The sequence below is a fragment of the Ovis canadensis genome, chromosome 1, assembly GCF_042477335.2.
Source record: "Ovis canadensis isolate MfBH-ARS-UI-01 breed Bighorn chromosome 1, ARS-UI_OviCan_v2, whole genome shotgun sequence".
Taxonomy (NCBI): Eukaryota; Metazoa; Chordata; class Mammalia; order Artiodactyla; family Bovidae; genus Ovis; species Ovis canadensis.
In genome coordinates, this window is record NC_091245.1 from 265,964,288 (window position 1) to 265,991,124 (window position 26,837).

A 26,837-nucleotide genomic window follows, 5' to 3' on the forward strand; every position below is an offset into this window, starting at 1 on the left:
ATCTGTTACATATGATCGTCATTACCTTGTTATTGATCCAGTTCTGAAGTGACCTAAGAAGGTGGTAAATGTTAGCAGGTATAGGACATGTGATTGGCCAGTTAAAAATGGCTATTGTGTCATTCTAACCAGGTTTAACAAAAAAAAGAAAAGGCTTATAGGGACCAAGGCCTTTAGTCCAAAGAGACTTTTGTTCAGATAGAGAGATTTTAGAGCTTTGAGGATCTCTGGTTTCCCTATAAATGTTTACCTTCTTTGCTGAGACCCACCCAGACTGTGTTATTATCCAGCCCTGGGCCCCACCCCCCAGCTCAGGACCCTGTGGGTGGCTAGGTGGCTGGTGCCCAGACAGGCAGTTTCTGCTGAAATGCCGTGTTGAACTTATACATCTGTAGAGCAGCAGGGCTTGTCTGAGCGCAGCTCAAATAATAGCAGATGCAGGACAGAACGCGAGCCCAGCCTCAGAGAAGGACGGGGTAAGCCTCAGGTTCCCAAGGGCCTCGACTGTAACCAGCCAACCAGCCATATTCTACCCTAGGGTCGAATGTTTATGACCTATAGGCTACAGTTTTCCTAGACACCAATAGTCAATCATGTAAAAAGACCCAAAGGTTGAGTGTGTCTTTCTGTTACTGGAAAACAGTGTTTAAACGTGGTTCTCAGCTGGGAGAGACTGGAGCCACTGCTGGTTTTCTCAGCTGGAGAAGGAGGGCGCTGCTGGCATCGAGTGGGCAGAGACCTGGGTGCTGCTAAGTGTGGGACAGGACCCAGGACAGCCCCTCACCACAAAGAATTATCCACCCAAGGTGCCAGGGATGCTGAGGCTTAGAAGCCTGGTTTGAATAAAGTGGTTTTATCATTGCTTATTTATTGGCAAAGATAGTTCTTCATGCACTTCGCCAACAAAGGCTATTATGAAATAATATTACTTTATTATGAAATACTGTTATTTATTTCATAATGACCTAACTTGAAATTCACAGTAGACTTGTGACTCGAGGGTTTGCCTGCTTCCTTGCGTGGCCTTTCAGTGACCCCATAGCCTAGTGATGTGGACGGTGCTGGTTTAATAGATAAATCAGACCCAGTGACACCTGCATTGACCCAGCTCGATGCTGGCAGCTTCAATCAGGGGTGGTGTGGCTTTCATTACCTGTAGGAGCCTGATAAAATGCGGAATGCTACCCCTTCTGTTAGGTCTTTTCTTTAAATACTTTTGAACAGAGACCAAATTGAGGCTCAGTATTGTCTAGCAAGGCTGGAGGACTTTTGAAAGCCCAGCAATGGCAGCAACTCTCTGGAGGCCCATCTGACTCTGCAGTTGGTCTGTGACCTTGGACACCTCAGCCAGCCCCCCCAGGGACATGGCTCCTCTTCTCTGAAGTGAGCAAGATGAAGTAGATAATTTCTTTAGCTCTAAGGTGCTCTCGAGTTTGTACGTGATCAGGTTTCTACTCAGCTTGAAAAATGACCTGAATGCTGTTTATAATTTTAAATCACTTCCTCTGTTTTCATGTTTAAAAGGTCACTTACATGATACTGGGTAGATTTTCTTTCTTTCTTTTCTTTTTTTTTTTTTTTGCTAAATTCGAAAGGTAAAGCTCTCTAGGGTATTGGTTCTTGAGATGAAAGACCAGAATTTTGGAGTTTGTTCCCAGGGGAGGCAGGTGTCATTCTTCATTACGTTTCATATTTATCTGACTCCTAGAATAATTGCATGGAGGAAAATGAGACCCATAGGGTTGAGTGGAAAAGGCTCATAATCGTTAATGATTGCCCTCCAGCTTTTTTATTCAGTTAATAAGTGACAACATCAGGCTGTTCCATGGTGACATTTCCTACAGGGCAGTAATAAAGAGTATTTCCGATGGCACTGGGCAGCATGGTGTGACGGTGGTAAAAACCTGTTAAATATATATGCCCTAGTATGAAACTTTCACCCTCCCCAGAAGCACCAGAGCTATTTTATTGCACACCCACCACCTGCCAGGTGCTTAACCAAATTTACTTGTCTGAGAGCCTAGGCAGCTCTAGGAAGCAGTTCTCCCGAAAGATTAGCTCTTTATTGAGTCATCCTGTTGTTTAGAAGGAAGATAGAGGCTCTGCCCCCGTGTTTCAGGCTTTGCCTTAAAGAAAAGGCTCTGTCGGTCTTTAAACCAGATCACAGTGGTTGAGGCAGGAGGGTCGTCAGCAGAGTCCCTTTCGCTGCTCATCCACAGGCTTGCTGCCAGCCAGAGGGTCGAGAAACTTGCTCAAGGTCCCAGGTGGTCCCTTTTCCTGCCACCTGTCTACAATCCAACAGTTGCAACTTTAAAACACTATATATTCCCTGGCTATTCTTTTTATATAAAACAGGATTAAGCCAGCAGGACAAGTTTTTTGGTTTCTTCCACTGGCAGTCATCCTTTCTGTCAGAGTGTTTCAATTTTATTATTTGACAGTGACTTCTACTCTAAATAGAAAGTCTTAAAGGATGTCTCTGATTTCTGGAGAATAAATGCTCCACTGAGAAATAATTGTCATTAAAACTTCCTGGAAATTGAAGTGCTTTCAAGTTCTAAAAGCTCAGAGGACAGCATGAAAGCATCCGGAAAGAATGGCCGGGTCATTTACGTTATGGGCGTGTTCATTTGCTCCTGTTTGTCTTTCTTTTTTCTTGTCCTCAGTGGCATAATAGGGGAACGCCTCCCCATCCGGTGTTACCTAACCTTTGGGATGCTGGCCAGTGGTGCCTTCACTGCCCTGTTTGGCGTAGGGTACTTCTACAACATCCACAGTTTCGGGTTCTACGTGATAACTCAGGTGAGGTCTGGTCCATGGCTCACCACATGTTGGGTTTCCACCATGAGCTGGATGGGGTGTTCATGTCACCTCTGCCAAGAGAGAAGACTGCGGAGCATGGGAGAGGCAGCAGAGCTGTGTCCTGTCTGAAGTGAAGGTCAGCACTGGACCACACGGCCCCTTCTCTCTCCTCTGCTCTGAGATGCCAGCAGCCACGAAGTATTTCTTGAGGTCAGGAGTTGCCACTTGAAGAATCCTATTTGATTTTCCCCAGCAGGGGGATTGGAGCATGAAGCCCTATGAGACCTTCTGGCTTCATTTGAATGCGTTTGAGATGCTCTGTCCTGTCACAGATTTGACTTCTCCAGAGTTGGGGGATGTGGGTGTGACAAGGGGAGGAGAGGGTTGAGGGGCCTTGGGGGCAGTCAGTGGGGTTGCGGCCGGCCCCTTCTAGCAGGCCCAGTGCTGCCTGGAACACTCTGCTCTGCCCCTGCTCTATCCAGCAGCCCTGTGGATAATACTGACTGGACATGGAAAAGGACTCAAAGCAATGATGCTCAACTTCTGAGGCTCTCCAGAGAACCCAGGAGGATGTTCTAAGATCATGGGGCAAATTATATGTAATTTGCTCTTACAACTTTCACCACAGGACTTCAAAGAGTTTGGCTGTTTTTGTTACCAAAGTGATATACACTTTATAGTAATACAGAAAATTAGAATTCCCCAGAGTCGCAGCACATTCCTGGAGGGAAGGCTGAGCCTATTGGCCCCTGAGACCAGACCAGCGGCTCCCAGGCTGCCTCCTGGAGGCCAGTCCTTCCCTGCGGAGTTTGGAGGAGACTGGAGGTTGGACCTTGCTTTGTGTTGTCCCCTAAAGCTGCCCCCTGAGGCCACTGAGATGAAAGCAAAGCCAGTTGCCGATACACTTTCTAAGTCCCTTCTTCCAGTGAAAGCTCAGGGCGCTCTTGGCAAGCGGAGAATGTTTCTCCAGCTGCCAGGTCAAGGTTATGCTCTTTTCAGTGGAGCCTTAGCATCTATACCTTCTTGATGGTGGAAGGAGGAAAAATGTGCAATTTATAAGCTACATTTGTGGTTTCATCACAGTTCTATAAAACAGAGAAGGTTTTTCTCTTTTTATAAAGTTTTAGGTTGGAAAGACATGGGACAGCTAGGCCCCAAGCTGTTCATCTTTCAGCAAGAGATTTTCTTTTCTTTCTTCTCTCTGCTTATTCTAAAATTTTCATAGTAGGCACACATTACTCTCATAATAAGGTATATACATGTGTGCTCAGTAGCTCAGTCGTGTCTGACTCTTTGCAACCCTATGGACTGTAGCCCACCAGGCTCCTCTGTCCATGGGCTTATCCAGGCAAGAATACTGGAGTGGGTTGCCATTTCCTTCTCCAATATATATATACATATATAGGGCTTCCCTGGTGGCTCAGTGGTAAAGAATGTGCCTGGAATGCAGGAGACCTGAGTTCATTTCCTAGGTTGGGAAGACCCCCTGGAGTAGGAAATGGCAACCCACTCCAGTATTCTTGCCTGGGAAATCCCATGGACAGAGGAGCCTGGCAGGCTACAGTCCATGAGGTCGCAAACAGTCGGACATGATTGAGCAACTGAGCACACATAGACACATATATAGTTAAAATACAGGTTTGGTTATCAAAGCTCCCATTGAATGGGTTTCCGCCCCTTCTTCCTGTGAGGTCCGGGCTGTACACCCAAGCCCTGAGCATGGGCTCCCTCCATGTGCATGTCCCCCTCAGTGGTCCCCTCCTTTGCTCTCTGTTGCAGATCATCAATGGACTTGTGCAGACCACCGGCTGGCCCAGCGTTGTCACCTGCCTTGGGAACTGGTTTGGAAAAGGCAGGTGAGGAAGGCAGCCTGTTTCCAGCAGCTTTCATTCTTCTGATGAAAACTGGACCACTTTATTTTTAGTTTTTCTTCAGATTGATTACAGAAAAATCACCTTAGTCTACTCTATGAGATAAGATGCTTGAAACCTCTGGGACTTGGGGGTCTGAAATTCAGATGGGCCTTGGTCCCAGGAGATGCCCCCCGTTGCAGGCAAGAAGGAGTTTGAATCACCCTCACAAGCCCACCAGCAGCCTGGGCTTTACCTGGCCTCCCGGGAACCTGGAAGAAATCAGTCAGGGCCTTGCCCCAGGCCTTTGGAAGCAGAAGCTACACATTCACAGACTGGAAGGTACAGCGAAGTGTTGGCGGGTCCTGTCAAGGTCACGCAGCACCTGGTAGCAGAGCCGTACTCATTTCTGGACCTGACTGAAGTCAGAGGCCATCCTAATGTTCGTGTGACACACAGCACAGCCAGGACCACGATTAGAAAGTGATTGGAGATGCTGGACAACATAGGGAAGCTAAAACAGGAAACCCACTCATCCAGCTTTATTTAGCCATGTTCATCTGGCGGGTTCATCAGCATGAACTTTTGTTAACAAGATGTTTCATCAAATGATTGTATTCAGATTGCACGCTTGCTAAGTTTCTCAGTCGTGTCCAATGCTTTGTGACTTTATGGACTGTAGCCCTCGGGGCTCCTCTGTCCATGGGGATTCTCCATGCAAGAACACTGGAGTGGGTTGTCATGCCCTATTCCAGGGGGCCTTCGCCATGCAGGGATCTAACCCACTTCTTTATGTCTCCTGCATTGCAAGCGAGTTCTTTACCACTAGCACCACAGGGGAAGTAAAGTGAAGTGAAGTAAAAACTGCTCAGTCGTGTCCAACTCTTTGCAATCCCATGGACTATACAGTTCATGAAATTCTCCAAGCCAGAACACTGGAGTGGGTAGCCTTTCCCTTCTCTAGGGGATCTTCCTAACCCAGGTCTCCCACATTGCAGGTGGATTCTTTACCAGCTGAGCCACAAGGGAAGCCCTGTATTTAAATTGCAAAGGCACAAATTTAAATTTCAGGCTTTCCAAGAATTTCAGGAAAAGGCCACTTTCCTCTTTTAATCATAAAATGAATAAGCTAAGAGCGATGTAATTATACAGCCAGAGTAAGTGAAGATACAGCCATCTCATAAACAGCTGGTCCCGAGCCTTGCAGAGATGGTGTGTGCACTGCCTGTTTATTTCGGGGTGAGTGCTCAGTTGCTAAGTCACGTCTGACTCTTTGTGACCTCGTAGACAGTAGCCTTCCAGGCTCCTCTATCCATGGGATTTCCCAGGCGAGAATACTGGAGTGGATTGCCATTCCCTTCCCCAGGGGATTTTTCTGGCCCAGAAATCAAACCCGCATCTCCTGCATTGGCAGGTGGACTCTTTACCACTGTGCCACCTGGGAAGCCCCAATTATTTCTACATCAGCTCATGCACGGTGCAGGCACTGTTGTGAGGTTACGTGCTGACCCATTGAATCCCTGAATCCCTGAGACCTCACATGCCATTTCTTGCTGTGTTGCAGGCGAGGTTTGATTATGGGAGTCTGGAACTCTCACACGTCCGTGGGCAACATCCTGGGCTCCTTGATTGCTGGCTACTGGGTGTCCACGTGCTGGGGTCTGTCCTTCATCGTGCCCGGGGCCATCGTGGCTGCCATGGGGATCCTGTGCTTTCTGTTTCTCATCGAGCGTAAGTACCATGGCTGATGACCCCTCCCCAGGGTGGGTGGTGGCTTCTGGGGGATGAGTTTAGAAGAGACTGTTGTGGCTTCGTCCCGGGCAGGCATGCGGTTGCCCGGCTCTCCCAGGCCAGGCAAACTTCCTTCTAGTTAGGTACAGGCTTCCCTGATGAGCTGTTGTTCTCCTGGTCTGGTTGGATTTTCTGTTGTTTCCTGATTTCTGGAGTAAACTGATGCTGAAACTCCTCCCGCCTTGTCCCCTGGCTCTGCAGCATCAGGCGTACGTGGTCTACCTCCGCTGGCCGCATTGCTCACTGCCCAGCCCATGTGGCTGTACCCGCTCACCCCAGTCTTGCTGCCACAAACTGAAACGTGCCTTCCCAGTTATTTGCTCTCCGATAAGATATATCCTTGACAATGTTTTAAAACCATGGCATGACTTAAGCTCATATATCTTAATTAGACAAGAATGTTCTACCAGAAAATCCAATCCTTTGTTCCATCCTGGACTCAATACCAGACTTCTGTTTTAACTGCATTTGAAAGTAATTTTAAAAATCATGATTGGCAGGACAAGGATCCTAACAGTTACACTAACCGTAAAGAAGCAGGGGCTGCTTTAGCTCTTTGTGTCAGGGTATTCTAATCCCACAAGCTATTCTGATGAGTTATATTTGGCATTTACATCTTTAATTTGGTTTAAAGCTAAATAAAATCATATGGTACTAGACAGTGCCCCACTGTCAGCCCCCAGGTAGAGATGCTCTGGAGTCAAATGACTTCATCCCTGTGGAACATTAATTGCAGCCTCAGCTTTGCATTCAGAGCAGTTTCATCATCCAAAAGATTAAAGCATATGAAGTTTCTCACTTCTTTTTTCTTGTTTCTAATGGTAAGCTTTGCATGTTTAAAATAACTACCCATTTAGTGGAGCACACAGGAGGTTCTCAGGCCAACGTTGTCCTGTCAGTGAGGACAGAAAGTTAGATGAGGAATTACTGCCCTGCCACACCCAACCCTAGCTGCCCCCCAACCCCATGCAAACAGTGGGGGTGCTGCTCACCTCCCAGTTTCACTGTTTTCTCAAGGGGCTGAGTAAGCTTTTAGCAGCATCTTGAAATGGCCCGAACAAGTGAATCGTTAAACAGCTTATGGGTGGGGGAGCCTCCTTGCACACCTGTGAAGTCAGCTGTAGCTTACATGTCACCGAGGTTCCAGGAAAGGCCACCACATCGCCTGTTTTCCTCCAGGCTGTCTCCCCAGCACCTGGTGCCGGGTCACCTGGACTCTGCCAGGGCTCCTTCCACTCCATCACCTGGACAGTGACTCACAGGGCCCCCCACGAGTCACTCTGCCCAGTGTCCAGAGTCCACAGTGGCTCTTATTCTCCTCCTTAATTGACAAAGGGGCGGTTCTGGGGGAAAGAGGCGAGGTGGTGAGGGACGGAGCGTGCGGCAGTGGATGGGAGCTTGTTCGCTGGCCTGGCTGGGGCTCAGTCATCCAGGGTGGGACAGGTTTTCCAGGAACAAGGAAGTCCTGATTTCGTCTTTGAGCATCCTCCCCAGAGCCGCAGCTTCTGTGGTTTCTGAGGGGCTGGGAGATGCTGAGAGGGTCTGTGTGACAGTGATTGGGGGAGGGGTTCTCCCAGAGGTACTTTCCTACCTATGCACCATCCTCTCACCCCCTCTCCTGTTTCTATGGTGACCCAGGGGCTTTGTACCCCTTCCTGCCCCCCACCCCCAGCCCACTCTGGGATGAAATGCACCTGCCCAGGTTCCCCAAGGCCCTAAGATGTTGCTGGGAGAGGTATTTGCACTGACTTGGGGCACACTGAGCACTCGTGTCCCCCCTCCCTGAAGACTAACAGGGGTCCTGGGGTGCTGCAGGCTGGGGGCAGGAGCTGTGGGGCTGAAGTCCCAGCCACAGAGGCCCCCTCCCCTCCTTTCATCACATTCGTCTGGTCGATGCTGAGTCTCCTTACATGCAGTCTTAGCCTTTCGCTGTTACTGGTAAATATGTTCAAGGTTGTGCAAGGCCATCCATTGAGTTCCTGATCCCCGTTCTTCACAAGGCCCCTAGAAATGTCCTCTCACTGCTCCTCCTCCTCTGCCCCACACCTGCCCCCTCCCCTGCACTCCTCCCGGCTGGGGCAGGGATCTCTGCACACTCTGGTCCCCCCTCCCCTCGAGCATCACTCAGTCACCCAGTCCTGCCCTCTCTGCCTTGGGCAGCTCCTCTCTCCACAGGACTGGCCGTGCTTGTCTAAAGACCACTAGAGACCACACTCGGCTGCTCCCTCTGTCCTCGCCTGGCCTCCGCCAAGGTCCCCAGGGCCTAGCTCAGGGGGTTGTGCACACCTGCTCACGTGGTGTTTCTCCACCTTCCCACTGACCATCTTCCTCTTGAGATTGAGCTCTAGAGCCACTGCTCTGCATGCGGCTTTGACAGGATGCCAGTTGGTTGTGCGCCTGACACCTCCCCCTGGGACAGCCCCCGTAGCCAGCCTCGTGGGAGGAGGCATTTCTGTGGGCCCCTGACCATGCCCCCGCCCCCAACGCTGGGACCCAGGCACCAGGGCCCCACGTCCACGAGTCCCAACAAAGAGAGAAATGGGTGGGCAGGCTCGACCCGAGCCAGGTGCTCACGAATGAGTCTTTCCCTCCTGGTCCCGCTGTCACCTGTGAGCCGAGTCCACTGTCGACACTGTCACTCTAACAGGCTGCTGGTTGTCCTCTGCAGCAGAACAGAAGACCATGGGGTGCTTTCTGTCAAAGGGATCGGTACTGTATTCTTTCTTGTAACAAGGACGTGGCGTTTGTATGAATGACAGGAGGCAGCTATAAGCACACCCTGTGTCCAAGGGCAGACCACCTGCAGAGAGGAAAGATCAGGTCCGCGTGCATCTTGGTGATTTATTTCTGCCCCCTCATCGTCCCTGATCCCTGACTCAGGGCTGGCTGGCAAAGCTGCAGCTGTGTCCTTTCTTGGGGCCAGCAGTAAGGGACAGGCCGTCCCTGCTCATCTTTCCTGCCCAGGGCTGGGCCCAAGGGCCCCGTGGGCACCCTGTCCTCTGGTCCCACTAGGGCTGCCTGGGAAGGTGCCCTCGGACATATCCCAACCAAGGGTCACATGTGCCAATGTCCTACAGGTGAAAGCCCAGGAAAAATGCACCCTGGGGACTGGCCATGCCCACAGGGATGAGCCATTGGTACTGCCCCAGGGGCTCACATTATGGGCGCCGGAAAGCTGGGGGTTGAGAGGAGCTGATGTCAGTGCATATCCCCAGAGCCAGCAGGCCCACCAGGGCTCCCTGGGCCTACCCTCAGCAGAGGGTGAGCCAAGAGGAGCCTGCAGCCCAGGATCACATGTGGTCCAGGGACCCCTATACTATGTCCGCCTCTGTGTCTTGCAGGAGGGAACTCCGCTGTGGGAAGTTTAAAGTCCTGTGGCTCAGTTTGTGTTTCAAGGCAGTGAAACTGTCTCACCATCTTTTTATAAAAAAGACCCAGGTTCTGGGTGGTGGTGGGGGAGCAGAGCTGTTGAAAGGTAGCTTTCTGGATTCTCAAGAAGTAGGGTTTGCTTCCCAAGGCTACTCAGGGCAATAAGCTGAGCTCTCGTTCCCAGATCACATGGACATGGTCTTAAATTAGGAAAATGAAAAAAGCCTAGCTTCTGGATTTGTTCCTTTTCATGTCTTTCCCTCCATCAATGAAAAATTAATCAGTAGATTTAAGAAAGAATTGGGAAGTTTTATTTGAGCCAAATTTGAGGGTTGCTATTATCTGGGAAGCGTGTCTTAGAATGCTCTGAGAACTGTTCCACCAGTTAGAAGTCAGGACACAGATCAGGTTTTTGAGACAGGAGACTACATCAAATGTCATGTTATTGACAGATTACAAGTCCAGGTCTGAGCAGTGTCGCGGTGGGTCCTGTGACCCCTGACCAGACCCAGAAGGGATGTGGTCTTTAAGGACTGCTCTGTGGATGCTGGGAGAACATTGTTCTTCCTGGATGAGCGGATGTTCCTGCCAATGGGGAGATTTGAAAAGTGAAAGTGTCAGTCGCTCAGACCTGTCCGACTCTTTGTGAACCCATGGACTATAGCCCACCAGGCTCCTCTGTCCATGGGATTCTCCAGGCAAGAATACTGGAGTGGGTTGCCATGCCCTCCTCCAGGGGATCTTTCCAACCCAGGGATCGAAGCCCGGTCTTCTGCGTTGCAGGCAGATTCTTTACCGGCAGAGCCACTAGGGAAGCCGCGATGGGCAAGTCTGGTCTGTGCCTAATCCAGATACAGAATTCACAGTGAGGAGGAGAGGTCTCCAAGGGGCAGAGACGAATCTTCATGTTTAGATTTTTCTTTGCTTGCTATAAAATGTGACTTATTTCACACCTCCTTGCATTTCAGTAAAAGGCATTTTGTTCTATTTCAAGATAGGTGTTTTGTGCCCACTAGTCTTTCCTTCTTATTCATCCCATAACATTAAATGACTCATCCTAAATGTTATCAGAGTCCCACTGCTCAGATCTCCTGGTCATATTTTGTTTTCTTCTGACACTTATCCTTTAAATATGTCTGACAAGGCTGTTCTCCACAGTACACGTATGCTCTGCTTGTTTCTGTTTGTAAACTATTTTCTGTTCTGCAAAGCGGGCTTCAGATTCATGATGACCTGCGTTTGCTGGCACTGGTTGCCTGTTCTGCCAGCTTCAGTGCGCAGGGATCAGGCAGTCTCAGGGCCTGAGTGAGGGAAGGGGTGTGTACATGTGGGTTTGTGCAGGGATAGCCAACCTCTGCCCTCACCCCACCAGACAGGCTGCCTCGCGCATTGTCTTTTTTTTTTTTTTTTAATGGTTGTTTATTTAGTAAAAGTGTCAGATGATGCCTTGTTCTGGTTTAATTTCTTGTGTTGGAGGAAGCACCCAGACCTGATTCACACTGTTCCTGTTTGGTGTTTCAGATCCGAAGGACATCGCCTGCTCGTCCTCCCCAGCCACGGTAAGGACACGCTCTCTGCTTCTCGAGCCTTCCAGGGCCGTGTCTGGTCACTGTCGTCAGCCTAACCCTGTCTGTCCTGTCAGTGGGTAACAAATGTGCACACCAGTCCCACCCTCAAAATATTGGCAGTTTTAGGAAAAGATTACTAATAGTGGCAGTGAGCATCGCTGTCCTCGTGTGTAATCGGCCTTGTGCACAGCTCAGACATATGGAAGCGCATCCCTGTGCCGGAGGCATTCCTGCACTTGTGTGTGTGACCTGGGCTGAAGCTGAGTCATTTCCCTTGCTCAGTCCCCCTGACAGCTCGAGGAGCCCCTGGGGTGCCAGCTTCTCCAGGTCTCATGGGGAATTGGGGCTCCCCTTCCTCTTTCCAACTCTCAAAGGGATTCGGTCAGAGGGAGAGACTGGACTGATTTCTGGAGACGTTTCTTCAGATTCTACAACAGTCCCAAAGTTCTCTTTCCCACAGGAATTGTGCTCACTTCTTGTAGGGCCCTGGGGAGACCCATGGGTGGGGGGAAGAGAGGGCTTCTTGAGGGGCTGCAGAGGCCAGGGGCTGGGGCTGGGCTGGGCTGCTTCCCCTCTGCTCTGCCCCTACGCACCTGCCCCTCATCATGAGCAGAGCTCTGTGCCAAGCTGCACGTGCAAGGCCTTTCACAGGTGCTGACTTCCGGGCACAGCCCCGTCCTGGGAATTTCCCATCCGAAGGTCTTCTTTTCAGCATGCAGTTTTTATTTTTCCAGTTCTTTAACGATTTTGTTACAGAAATTTTAAAACACGTGAGAAAGTAGAAAGAATAGTGTAATGAGTGTGCATGTACCCTTTACCCGCTCGTCTCCTGGTGTCAGTACCCCTTCGAAGACCGCCCCCCTTCTCCTCAGAGTTTATTTTGTATGCAAATATTGGTCACCATATTATAACATTTTGTCTCTATTTCAGTGTGTGTTTATAAAATATAAGGATTCTTTTTTTAATTTATTTTAAATTTTTTAAAATTTGTTTATTGGCTGCTCTGAGTTTTAGTTGCAGATTCCAGAATCTTCTTGAGTCATGTGATCTCAGAAGTTGTGGCTTGCAGGCTTATAGTTGCTTTTTGTCATGTGGGGTCTTAGTTCCCCCACCAGGGATTGAACTCATGTCCCCTGCATTGCAAGGCAGACTCTTAACCACTGGACCACCAGGGAAGTCCCATAAGGACTCTTTTATTAAAAACAAACAAACAACAACAGAAAAGAATGGAAAAACAATAGGGGAAATCAATTAAACTTGTCAACAGAAAAAACACACAACCTGTAAGTTGTGAGTGATGTTTTATTCAGAGAACTCACTGAGGACTGAAGCCTGTCAGTGGCTCTGACGAAGTGTTCCAAAGAGGTAAGGGAGGGGCCAGGATGGATAGGAGCTTTTGCTGAAAAAAAAAAAAAGCAACATACTTCAGAAGATTATTGCTAATCACAAAAAACCAGACATCTCAAGAAAATGACTTTATTGCCCGTGTCTGTATGGTAAGATGCAGGAGGCTGGGCTCATTGAAATTATTCCTTAGATAAGCATCCTAGATATCTTAGCTATCTATGGCTAAGATCCTTTTTCATCTTCCTGAAACCCCTCAGGGCACACCTTAGAAGGGGGCTGTAGTGGCTGATGGCTTGGTGGCAGCAACATTCTTTGTTTATTGAAACTGGAAGGCAACATTTTTTGACCATAAGTCAAAAGTTGGTTCTTTGAAAAGATCTATAAAATGGAGACTCCTTTAGACTGATCAGGAAAAAGACAGAAGATTCACATTACCAAAATCTGGAATGAGAGAGGGGATGTTACTACCAACTTTATAGAAAGAAGCATAAAGGAATTCTATGGACAACTGTATACTAACAAGTTAGATAGTTTAGAATAAATGGGAAAATCCCTAGAAAAATATAAATTGCCTGAACTGACTCGAGAGAGAATCTGAATAGACCTATAACAAGGAAAGAAACTGAATTATTAATGAGAAGTTTTAATGTTAATACAAAGAAAACCCCAGGACTAGAGGACTTCGCTGGTGAATTCTGACAAACATTCAGAGAATTAATACCAGCTATTCACAAACTCTTCCAAAGAAATAAAAGAGAACACTCCCCGCTTATTCTATATTATCCTATAATATGAGAAAACAAGACATCACAAGAACAGAAAACTGCAGGCCAAGTTCTCTCATGAGTGTAGACGCAAAACTTAACAGAGTACTGATCCAGCAGCACATGAAAAGGGTTAAGCGTCACGATTCAGTGGGATTTATTCCAGTTTCAGTCCAGTTCAGTTCAGTCGCTCAGTCGTGTCCGACTCTTTGTGACCCCATGAATCGCAGCACGCCAGGCCTCCCTGTCCATCACCAACTCCCGGAGTTCACTCAGACACGTGTCCATCGAGTCCGTGATGCCATCCAGCCGTCTCATCCTCGGTCGTCCCCTTCTCCTCCTGCCCTCAATCCCTCCCAGCATCAGAGTCTTTTCCAATGAGTCAGCTCTTCGCATGAGGTGGCCAAAGTACTGGAGCTTCAGCTTTAGCATCATTCCCTCCAAAGAAATCCCAGGGTTGATCTCCTCACACTTGGTTTAACACCTGAACATCAATTAATGTAATACTTACCTCAATAGAATAAAGGACCAGAAACTCTGGGGTCATTTCAATAGAAGCAGAGAAAGCCTTCAACAAAATCCAGCATCCCTTAATGATGAAATACTCAGCAGACGAGACATAGAAGAGACTTGCCTCAACCAGATGAAGGGCATCGATGAAAACCCGCAGCTAACATCACACTTCATGATGAACGATGGGATGCTTTCCCTGTAACGTCAGCAACAGAACAAGGATGACTGCTCTCACCATTTCTAGTTAACATACAGAAGTTCTAGCCAGAGCATCTGAACGAGAAAATGAAATTAGAGGCACGCAGAATAAGTCAGAAGTGCCTCTTGTAGACAATGTGATCTTGTCTATAGGAAATCCCAAGGAATCCACCAAAAACCTATTCAAACTAATTAAAAAATTAGCAAGATTGCAAGATACAAAATCAGCATATAAAAGTCAGTTGTATTTCTATACAGTAGCAATGAACAATCCAAAAGTGAAATTAAGAAGGCAATTTTATTGACAGTAACAGCAAAAGGAGTGAAATACTCAGAAATAAATTTAACCAAGGAAGGACAAGACTGATATACATTGAAAACTACAAAACATTGTTGAAAGAAGTTGAAGGCCTAAGAAATGAAAATACATCCTGTATTCACGGCCAGGAAGACTCAGTGAATATTGTCAAGATGGCAGTATTTCCCCAGTGGACCTACTGATTGTGTGTAATCTATCAAAACCCTAGCTGGCTTCTTGGAAAAAATTGATAAATTTATCCTTGGTTTCTTATGAAAATTCAAGGAATCTAGAGTAGCCAAAAGAATCCTGAAAAAGAACGAAGCTGGACTCACACATCCCGATTTCAAAACTTACTACAAAGCTGCTCTAATTAAGGCTCTGTCTATGTTACTATTATAAGGTTAAACATATAGATCGATAGACGAGAACTGAGTCCAGACACAAACCCTCACGTGTATGGTCAATTGTTTTTTGACAAAGGCGCCAAGACCATTCAAGGGAAAAGATAGTCTTTTTAACACATGGTGCTGAGACAGCTGGATAGCCACATTCAAAGAATGAATTTGGAACACTTCTTCATACCATACACAAAATTAAAATGGATTAAAGACCTAAAGTGAAAGTCACTCAGTCGTATCCAACTCTTTGGGAACCCATAGACTATACAGTCCATGGAATTCTCCAGGCCAGAATACTGGAATGGGTAGCCTTTCCCTTCTCCAGGGGATCTTCCTAACCCAGGGATCGAACCCAGGCCTCCCACATTGCAGGCAGATTGTTTACCAGCTGAGCCACAAGGGAAATCCAGAAGCACTGGAGAGGGTAGCCTTTCCTTTCTCCAGGGGACCTTCCCGACCCAGGAATCGAACCAGGGTCTCCTGCATTGCAGGTGGATTCTTTACCAACTGAGCTATCAGGGAAGCCCCGAAGACCTAAAGGTGAGAGCGAAAACTATAAAACTCTTAGAAGAAAATACAGGAGGAAATCTTCATGATCTTGGATTAAGCCAGCCTCCTTGGATATGACACCAAAACCACAAAGCATGGAGGTAAAAACAGATAAATTGGACTTCACTGGATTTAAAACTTCTAGGCTTCAAGGGATACCATTAAGAAAGTGAAAATACAACCCAAAGAATGGTAGAAAACATGCACGAATCGTGTATCTGATCATAGACTTGTATCTAGATTATGTAAAGAACTCTGCATTCAGAAGAGTGTATCATTCTGTTTCTCCTTTGCCTTTAGCTCTTCTTTTCTCAGCTGTTTGTAAGGCCTCCTCAGACAACCATTTTGCATTTTTGCATTTCCTTTTCTTTGGGATGGTTTTAATCACTGCCTCCTATACAATGTCACAAACCTCTGTCCATAGTTCTTCAGGAACCATCCTAAAGGAAATCAATCCAGAATGTTCATTGGAAGGACTGATGCTGAAACTCCAATACTTTGGCCACCTGATGTAAAGAACTGACTTGTTGGAAAAGACCCTGATGCTGGGAAAGATTGAAGGTGGAAGGAGAAGGGGACGACAGAGGATGAGATGGTTGGATGGCATCACTGACTCGATGGACATGAGTTTGAGCAGGCTCTGGGAGTTAGTGATGGACAGGGAAGCCTGGAATGCTACAGTCCATGGGGTCGCAAAGAGTTGGACAGGACTGAGTGACTGAACTGAACTGAACTAAAGTATATAAAGAACACTTAGAACTCAGTAATAGAAAGACAACCTAGTTTAAAAGGGCTAAAAGAATCTGAAGAGGTGTTTCTCCAAAGAAGATAAATAAATGGCAAATAAACACATGAAAAGCTGTTTAATGTCGTGAGTCATCAAGGAAATGTAATCCAAACCATAATGAGATACCACTTCATACTCATTGCACTGGCTGAATCAAGAAGATAATAACAGATTGGAATACTCATACACTGCTGGTGAGGATATTAAAATGGTGCAGCCACGTTGGAAAACAGTCTGGCAGTTCCTCAAAACGTTAAGCATAGAGTTACCAGATGACCCAGCAATTTCACTCCCGGGTGCAGCTAACAGGAATTAAGTGCGCTGTGGCGCATGTGCCCCCAGTTGTGACTGACTCTTTGCGACCCTGTGAACTGTAGCCCACCAGGCTCCTCTGTCCGTGGAATTTTCCAGGCAAGAATACTGGAGTGGGTTGCCACGCTCTCCTCCAGAGGATCTTCCCAATCCAGGGACAGATCCCAGGTCTCCTGCATTGCAGGTGGATTCTTTACCACTGATGCCACCTGGGAACCAAGAGAAATTAAAACATATTTACTGTATACACACACATATACACACATACACTTACACACCATAACCCCAGTGGCTGAGCTGTATCTTGTCCAACAAGCCTATGTGGAGAGTGTTTTCTTCCTTCTGAACCTGCTGGTGTAAGAAGGTCTCTTTTTTTTTCACTTGTTAGAGAAAAACATTGGCCTATATTATTTCTGAAGGCCTTTCAGTCTTAAAAATGTCAAAGCCATTCATAAAAGTTAAGTTGCCTTAACCAGCATTTTTACGTTTTTTTATTCTTCGGTCTTATCACTTTGCCGACAAAGGTCCGAATAATCAAAGCTATGGTTTTTCCAGTAGTCGTGTATGGATGTGAGAACTGGACCATAAAGAAGGCTGAGAGCCAAGGAACTGTGGTTTTCAAATTATGATGCTTCAGAAGACTCTTGAGAGTCATTTGGACTGCGTGGAGATCAAGCCAGTCAATCCTAAAGGAAATCAACCCTGAATATTCATTGGAAAGACTGATGCTGAAGCTCAAATACTTTGGCCACCTGATGTGAAGAGCCAGCTCATTGGAAAAGATCGTGATGCTGGGAAAGATTGAGGGCAAAAGGAGAAGGGAGTGGCAGAGAGTGAGATGGTTGGATGGCATCACCGACTCAATGGACATGAGTTTGAACAGACTCTGGGAGATAGTGAAGGACAGAGGAGCCTGGTGTGCTGCAGTCTGTGAGGCTGCAAAGAGTCAGACAAAACTGAGTGACTGAACAGAAACAGTTGGAGTATAGCTGATTCGGGGCCTCCCAAGTGGTGCAGTGGTAAAGAATTGACCTGCCAATGCAGGAAATGGGGATCCACTCCCTCGCCAGGAAGATCCCCTGGAGAAGGGAATGGCACCCCACTCCAGTATTCTTTCCTGGGAAATCCTACGGACAGAGGAGCCTGGCTGGCTGCAGTCCATGGGGTCGCAAAGGGTTGGACATGAGTTTGCGATTGAACAACAGCAGTGTTCTTCAGTCTTGGATGATTCTTCAGGAAAGGATTTCACTTTTACCCTCTGTTATTCTGAGGGTCTGGAGTCTTGAGAATAAACTGAGCAGCCTTTGTTTTGTTTCAAACATTTGCCTTATTTTCCCTGGGTAGCATTTTCATGAAGACAGTATGCTTGCGGCAGTGAGCATAGCTGTCATTTCTGGTCATTGATTCAGTAATTGCTCTAATTAACTTTATTCCCTCAGCATCTGAGAGGCTACGAGAATGGTGCACACAGGTTCTGGCCACAGAAGCCGGTCCCAGCCGAGGAGAGGAGCAAGCCTCCGGTGAGTTCCGCAGTCAGGCAGTGGGGTCCTGCCTCAGTGACCCCTGTTGCCGACACCCAGGGTGTTGTGTTTCTTCAGTTCACATTTGTTCACTTTGTTTGGATGGTGAGCTGTGCTTCCTTTAAGTTTGTGACTCAGATTTGTGAGCGATTCATTCATTGGACAGCCATCTGCAGCATTTGGGGTTGCAGCCCCTCTCCAGGTGAGACTGTGCCAGGGCATCATCCCCTCACTCCTCACCCAACATCCGTCACCCCTGTGGACCTCACATCCTGGGGGGAAGAGGGCAGGTGTGGGGTGCAGAGAGAAAACTAACCAGGCAGAGCTGCCCAGGGGGGACTGAGCTAGTTCAGGCCTGGTCTTGGGAGCTTCCCTGAACCAGTGGCCTTGGACAGAGTTGTCTAGGAGGGCTGAGTCTGCACATACTGACCCAAGGGGGGTTTCATGTTGGGAGAGCATAAGGTGGGCTGGGAATAAGAGGGGGATCCAGAAACAGCCTAGAAAGTCAGCTTCCAGCCCCTTCACTGCCTGTCCATTATACAGAAGAGGAAGTTGAGGTACAGATGGGCTGAGCTCCATGCCAGGTTTGCCTCAGAAATGAAGAGGTTAGATGCAGTCCAGGGCTCTTCCCTGGCCTGGACCTCACCTGAACCTCTCCTCTTAGGATGCAGTCAGCCCTTTGTGTCCAGAGGACTGTGAAACCTGCCCATATGGGGGCCGACTGTTCTTAGCCATCGTATGCAAAGGATTGGAGTATCTGAGGATTTGAGTCTCTAAGGGGAATCCTGATACCAATCCCCTACAGATCCCGGGTACCAAGGGAGGGCTGTGCTCCCAAGAAATGCCTTGCATCGCTTTTGTCTGGCTGACCACACCCAGCTTCAGGGCCACTTTATATTTGGTTATAATCCTTGAAAGTGTACGGTATTCTCAAGTCAGTTAGCTTAAAGGATAAGTGTTCTAAACAGACTTCCTACATTTTTTTTTCTTTATTGCCCAAGGGAACTATTTCAGGTGGTTGAAATAATGGAAAAAGGAAAAATAGTATCTCATACAGTTTGGTTCTTGGATTTAGTGAAATTCAACTGAAATGTTTTCAAATCTCTACTCATTTCTGAGTTTCTGTCAAAATCAGGTATCTCAGATTGGGCTGATGTAACAAAAATATCATAGACTCGGTGGCTAAAACAATAAACATTTATTTCTCGCATTTTAAACATGTATTTTTGGAGACTGGGAAGTCCCACATCAAGGCTCCAGTAGATCCGACATCTGGAGAGAGCCTGCTTCCCGGCTGGTGGGCAGCTCCCTTCCCCAGGAACCCTCACTTGGTGGAGCAGGGAGAAAAGCCAGCTCTCTGCTGTCTCTTCCTATATGGGCACTAACCTCCTCACCCAACTCCACCTTTGTGACCTAATCACCTCTAGGAGGCCCCACCTCCTAATTCCATCATGTAAGAGATAGGAGTTCAACATACACATTTGGGGGGAACAGAAATACCAGTATAAAGCATTGGGTCTTAATCAGGGTCCATTGTGTCCGACTCTTTGCGACTCCATGGACTATAGCCTACCAGGTTCCTCTGTCCATGGGATTTTCCAGGCAAGGGTACTGGAGTGGGTTGCCATTGCCTTCTCCAGGGGATCTTCCCAACTCAGGGATCGAACCCGGGTCTCCCGCATTGCAGACAGACGCTTTACCATCTGAGCCGCCAGGAAAGCCCTTAATCAATGTCCAGATAGCTCTAATTCCTCTCCATTTGTTGCTGAAGACTTACCTTTTTCCAGAGGTGAGAGCCAGGCCCTGTATTCTAATGTAGTTGTGTGTGTGTGTGTGTGTGTGTGTGTGTGCGCGCTCAGTTGTGTCTGACTCTTTAGGACCCCATGGACTATAGCCAAGCAAGACTGTCTCCAGGCAAGAGTACTGCAGTGGGTTGCTGCGCCCTCCTCCCGGGGATCTTCCCCGCCCAGGGATCAAACCTGCATCTTTTGCGTTGGCAGGCAGATTCTTTACCACTAGAGGCACCTGGGAAGGCTCTCTAATGTGGTTACTGGCCAGGAAGGCTAGCCCTGTCTTATAAATGTGACTTCCTCTTCCTTTTTCTTTTTCTTCTACGAAAGCCTATTTACCAACATGTCACTAAAGAGACAGTGACATATTCCGAGGCCCCAGGAGGTCCTGTTTCAGGCTGACCTTGATGTGGACGTGACCAGGCAGGCGTTGGCCGTGGTGGAAGGGCATCTCCTTTCAGCTAGCCCCAGCGCACTATTCAGGCTTGGTCCCCTCCCTTCTGTCGTAGGAGGAGCTCACGCACCAGAGGTGGCCCCCGGGCCAGCAGGCAGGATGCGTCACCTGTTTGACAGCACACCCTGGTGTCCCCTTTCACAGAGTGACCAGCTCAGAGTTGAGCCTTACCCAGGCCCCTGACCACAGTGGCTTTTCAGCTGGGACTGCTTAATCCTTTTCTGCCCCAGGCATGACTCCTAATGACTTCATGGAAAAAAAATCATAAAGAAGGGGGTAGGGCGAGGACAAGAACGTGAACAGAGAAAGAGGCTCTGGGGTCACTTCCCATGTGGTGACCTGCATCCAACCTTGCGGGTTTTCGTGATGTCATTTTGGGGATGGTTGACATTTGTCCTCCTTATAGCTATGCGTCTTTTTTGTCATCTTTGGCTTCTCTAAGGGTCTTTTGTCTAATAATTCTTTCCACTTCTTGTTTTTTATCTTTTTAAATTTTATTTTTATTGAAGTATAGTTGAATTACAATGTTGCGTTAATTGCCTGCTGTACAGCAAAGTGACTCAGTTATACACACATATATTAACACATTCTTTTTCATGTTCTTTTCCATTATGGTTTATCACAGGATATTGGATATAATTCCCTGTGCTCTATAGTAGGACCCTGTTTATCCATTCTATGTATTCCAGTTTCTATGTGCTCATCCCAAACTCCCAGTCCTACTCTCTCCTACACCTCTGAGGGTCTTTCTGATGGGTGTGGCTCAGCAACCACTTAAAGGGTGCTGAGCGGGTGTTTAGATGCTAAAGGTTAATGACCTAGATCTAAGGGATTGAGGGGTGGGGCGGGAAGGAGGTCCAAGTGGGAAGGGATATATATACATATACATACAACTGATTCACTTTGTTATATAGAAGAAACTAGCACAACATTGTAAAGCATTTATACTCCAATAAGAAATTCTTTAATAAAAACAGAAATAAAGGTTACTCCATCCGACAGCTCCACGTGGGGCCAGCACAGGTTGAGGCTGGGCTGAGCCGTCTCTCATGCAAACTCCCGTGTGTGCTTGCTTTCATCCCGCGGAGCCTTTTTGCTCTGTGAATGTGTAAACCTCAGAGTGCGGGCCCTAGGCTGAACGAGCTGTCAACCCACTGAGGGCTCTCTGTCCCAGCAGATGCCCTGGGGGCTCTAGGCATACCGCTTCCCGTACCCAGTTCCCCCAGCAGGTCTCTGTTGGTTCCCAGAAGGAGGCAGCCTTGCTCTCCTGGTTCGCTTTGGAAACCAACCGCCCAGCCCCTGACCTCACGGATCCCTCCTCCAGATGCTGCAAAATACTGGCCTTAGGAGACTGGAACCACCCCCTCCTCACTCCCCCAGGTTGTGCACAGAGGATGAGCAGGTGTGGGCAGGAGGCCTGTCTTAAATGAAGACAAGGCTTCCCGGCTGGCCTGAGGGGCTCCTCATGGCTTAGGGCAGAGGGGCCGGACTGGGGCTTTGAACCCAGTATACAGCATACTGTACCCAGTGTTCTGAACAAGGAAGGGTCAGTGCCAACTCTGGGCTGTGACCAGGTGGGTTTCTGTGCTGGACCTGTGATTACTACCCTCCTGGCTGAGCAGTCTTTTCTCTTCCTTTTTTCTCATTATCTGGCTGCATTTCATGGTTCACCTGTCAGAACATTTAGTGTTAAAAAAAGTCTATCCTGCGGTTCTCAGCCTACTGACACAAACGACTTTCTGGGGGCCTGCTCCCAAGATTGCTATGTTGGGTCCAGGGTACAGCTTGGGAGTCTCTCAGAGTGCCCAGGAGATGCCAGGGTTGAGAACAATTGATTTCGTTTTCTACACAGGACGGCTGGTGCTAGTGGTAAAGAACCCACCTGCTATTGCAGGAGATGTAAGAGATACGGGTTCAATCCCTGGGTTGGGAAGATCCCTGGAGGAGGGAATGGCAACCCACCCCAGCACTCTTGCCTGGAGAATCCCAAGGACAGAGGAGCCTGGTGGGTATGGTCCATAGGGTCTCAAAGAGTCGGACACGACTGAAGTGACTTAACACACACACAGGACAGCTGTGTAATTCTCCAGAGAGAAGTTTATCTCCAGACTCAAATAGAGGGTCTCTGTGTTCACATACCTCTGTGGCATTGTCTTAAGGAGGATGCTCTGGTTCCAAGCGGGGGCTTGTCATCGGCATCCTGGAGCATCAGAGAACGTAGTTAATTGTGGCCATGCTCACCAGAGGCCAGCTCTCGATGTCTGAGCCATGCTGGGTGCTCAGTGCCCGAGGGGCTGCCTGTGCTGCAGCCTGCCACCCTGCTTTCCAAATTTCTGTTCTTCACCAGAAGAGAATTCTGATATCAAGAAACAGATGTGGCAATGCTTTGCCATTTTCTTTTTTTTTTTTCCAATTTAACTGCATTTTGAATACCGCTTGCATAGTTTATAGTGTGAGTGAGTGATAATCACTCAGTCGTGTCTGACTCTTTGTGACCCAATGGACTGTAGCCTGGCAGGCTCCTTTGTCCATGGAATTCTCCAGGCAAGAATACTGGAGTGGGTGAGATAAATCAATAAAACCTGTTTGATTTTGTGGAAAGTCTGGAATACATAGAAACATCTCTTTTTAAATCTTTGACCTTCATAGTACCATTATGAGGACATTTTTCAATCATCGTTGCTCTGATTTGATGTCCCACCCTGAGTTGGGGACCACTGTTCTTTGCTTTAATGATGATAAACTTTAGGGATGTCCAGAATCAAAATTTATGAAATATTGGAATTAGTTTATGAAGTTTAAAATAATATTGTTTGTGATCATGTGTGTCCTTTGTGAACTCCTTAACTGACATTTCATACAAATTACACATAATTCTGGGGCTTCCATGATAGCTTAGTTGGTAAAGAATCCACCTGCAATGCAGGACACCCCAGTTTGATTCGTGGGCCAGGAAGATCCGCTGGACAAGGGATAGGTTACCCTCTCCAGTACTCTTGGGCTTCCCTTGTGGCTCAGTAAACAATCCACCTACAATGCAGGAGACCTGGGTTGGGAAGATCCCCTGGAGAAGGGAAAGGCTACCCACTCCAGTATTCCGGCCTGGAGAATTCCATGGACTGTAGAGTCCATGGCCTCGCAAAGAAGTTGGACATGACTGAGCAACTTTCACTTTCACACATAATTCTACCACTGAGTGATAACCATTGTCAGTTTAGAATTTAGCTTCTTTTTCCCTGTAAAAAATCCAATAGTTAACCTACTTAAATAGGTTTATATTTAAACATTCAATGAGATCATAATGAAAATGCTTTTGAATGATGTTTTATTGCTTAATGTATCTAAGCACTTTCTCATTTCTTCAAATCTCACAACCTTTTTTTTTTACAGCTGCAGGATATGTCGGTTATGTGGATGTACTTTAGCAATTTTTCTCAATAATGGCGTGACATTAATCTTATCATATAAGTATTTTTCCACATCGAAAAGTATTTTTCGCAAATAGAGTCCTAGAGTTGAGTCAAAAGATTCTGCATGTCTTTGATTAGTGTTTCCCAAAACCACGTGCATGCTGATGGCTGTAAAAGCAATGGCCATGTGAGGATGCTGTCCAGGGCACACCCACCTCCCAAGTCGACGGCCTGATAGCACATTTTCTTCTCTTTCTCTTTTTCTGCGGGTTCGTCTCCAGGACCCAGAGATGCAGCGTCTACTGCTGTCGGATGGGAAACACTCTGGCCACCAGAACCACGTGGTCGTCCTCCCGGCAGACGGCGGGGGCGGCATGGCAGCCATCAGCTTCACAGGGGCCCTGAAGATTCCCGTGAGTACACGACCCTCTTAAGAGGGGGCATTTGTGAACAGTGTCTGTTTACTACAAATTACACATAATGCTGTGAATAGACACTGAGCTGTTAATGAGTTTAGAAAAAGAAATCCATGATCATATCATCTGCACATTGGAAATCCAAGTGCTGTCCTTAGTGGCTCAGTTTCGTTCAACTCTTTGTGACCCCATGGAATGTAGCCCACCAGGCTCCTCTGTCCAGGGGATTCTCCAGGCAAGCATACTGGAGCGGGTTGTTATTTCCTCCTCCAGGGGATCTTCCTGACTCAGGGATCGAAACTGTGCCTCCTGCATTGGTAGGCAGGTTCTATACCACTGAGCCACCTAGGAAGCTCATAGAAATCCATAGCATGAACCAGAATTGCAAGCAGATCAGCTCAGGACTGAATAAGGCTGCAGTGTTTTGTTCACCTGTTAATAGTTATAATATATATTATGTATGTATATTATGGATGTGAAATCCATGAGCTCCCAGAGCAGAGCATGCTGGGAGCTGTGCAAAGGCCTGTGAGCAACTGTGTTCCTCTGACATGGAGCTATGGAGGGGGACAAAGGCAGGGAGCCGAGAGCAGAGATGGGAGGAGGGGGAGAGCACACTGGCCCCTGGGGGCCACACTCTAGAACACTTGGCTCCTGCCCTTGGGTGCCTGTTCAGGGGAACAGATGCAGGCAAGGGCACTTCCCTCATGCTGGCCTCGGGGAGAATTGGAAGAGGGAACCCAGAGGCTCCACAGCAACTGTGCTGAGCTAGAAACCCAACAGTGCACGCAGAACCTCAGCATCACGGCACCCAATGAAGGAACTGAGAACTGTTGCTTTAAACAGAAAGTCCTGCCAGCTCCCAGATGAAACTGGGCTGCTGAGGACCCGGAAGCTGCTCTCCTGCCAGAAGAAACCACTGAACGTCCAGCCTGGACTCTCCAGGGTCCCTAACAAAGATCTCTGGGGGTTTGGCCTGCAGGAGATGCTAGTTCCAAATAACAGTTATTTTTAAAATTTGTTAATAACAAGTAGTAACTTTTCTGTTGTTACTTTATTGTGTAGCTGGGTCAAATACTGTTGCTAAAATTAAGGTGCCCACCATAAACAGAAGTTGGGTGGAGGCAAGAACAGGCTTCAGACCCCTGGCCTGGCCTGGCCTGACCTGGCCCTGCCACAGGCGGGCTGGGTGTGCCCGGCACAGGTGGTAACCACTCTAGGCCTGTTTCCTCACCTGTAGTGCAGGCTTGGTGGCTGTACAACTAGTTAGTGCTGTTCTTGGCATCAAATGAGATCATTAACTACACAACAGGCACAATGGCACGCACTTGGTAAGCATGAAGTACATTATACACACCTCCCATACTGGGTGTGACTGTGAAAATGTTGTTTAATTTCCAGAGCATTGGCATGAATTGCATATCGTGACCTCTGCTTGGATTTGAAGGGTGTTCATAGCTATGCACTGTGATAGCCTGGGAGAAGCAACCGGGGAGTCGGTTCCTTAGTGTTACCCGATTTCTCATACTCATTTCGCAAGTGATACCTGGACTTACTATCTCACAAGGGCCACCTCTTTCTACATGTAGACACGAAGTGGAACATATAAGCATTTCTCAATAGCCGCTAGACTCCACACCTCAGTTTCCTTATCAGAATCTACATGTCTCTTCTGGGTATCACTGAACTCAGGTCCAGCTGCTCGCTGCTTGAATTCAACACTTGAGAAGCAAATGCTGATAGAAAGGAAAGTTGCTTTAACCAGAGTAGCCAGCAGTCAGGGAGGAGGACTTGTGTCCCCCAAACCAACTCGAAGAGGCCACAAAAGTTTTTAAAGAGAAAAAGTAATCTCGGTTAATCACTGAGATGGAGGATCAGGGCCATCATCACCCCGTTGCCTGCAGGCTTGGCGACTCTTTGTGATTTTCCTCCAGATGCCGTGTTGTTCACACAGTTCGCTTGTGAGATTACTGAAAGGGAAGCCAAGGAGGAGATCTGGTCATCTGTTAATTATTTATTTTTCATTTTTACTTCTTTGATCTAGGGAAGAACTGACCAGTTAGGCAAAGTATTGTGTGAGCAAAAGATTTGAAAGATCTGGCCCCGGCCAGGAATGAGTAGAGTATGTGAGTGACTGGTTTAAGTTTAGTTAAAATGTAGTGGACAGTGACTGCAGCCATGAAATTAAAAGATGCTTGCTCCTTGGAAGAAAAGCTGTGACAAACCTAGACGGCATATTAAAAAAGCTGACACATTGCTTTGCTGACAAAGGTCCATATAGTCAAAGCTAAGGTTTTCCCTGTAGTCATGTGTGAATGTGAGAGTTGGACCATAAAGAAGTCTGCGCGCCAAAGAACTGATGCTTTTGAATTGCGGTGTTGGAAAAGACTCTTGAGAGTCGGAGAAGACTCTTGAGAGTCCCTTGGACTGCAAGGACCAGTCTACCCTAAAGGAAATCAGTCCTGAATACTCATTGGAAGGACTGATGCTGAAGCTGAAGCTGAAGCTCCAATCCTTTGGCCGCCTGATGTGAAGAGCAGTCTCGTTGGAAAGATTCTGATGCTGGGAAAGGCTGAGAGCAGGAGGGAGTGGCAGAGGATGAGAGGGTTGGATGGCATCACCGACTCAGTGGACATGAGTTTGAGCAAACTCTGGGAGATAGTGAAGGTCAGGGAAGCCTGGCAGTTTACTGTCCAAA

General features: G+C 47.6%; 1 protein-coding gene across 5 annotated transcripts in view; it reads left to right on the forward strand.

The window, feature by feature from the left end:
- Positions 1-26,837, forward strand: part of SLC37A1 (solute carrier family 37 member 1) — a 74,031-nt gene that overhangs the window by 27,673 nt on the left and 19,521 nt on the right. For all 5 annotated transcript variants that reach the window (XM_069581673.1, XM_069581666.1, XM_069581656.1 and 2 more), the window contains 6 exons: positions 2,667-2,802; positions 4,582-4,658; positions 6,217-6,383; positions 11,334-11,371; positions 17,989-18,069; positions 24,005-24,136. In XM_069581673.1, the coding sequence (XP_069437774.1) occupies positions 2,667-2,802; positions 4,582-4,658; positions 6,217-6,383; positions 11,334-11,371; positions 17,989-18,069; positions 24,005-24,136 (631 nt within the window). The remainder of the gene's footprint in view (positions 1-2,666; positions 2,803-4,581; positions 4,659-6,216; positions 6,384-11,333; positions 11,372-17,988; positions 18,070-24,004; positions 24,137-26,837) is intronic.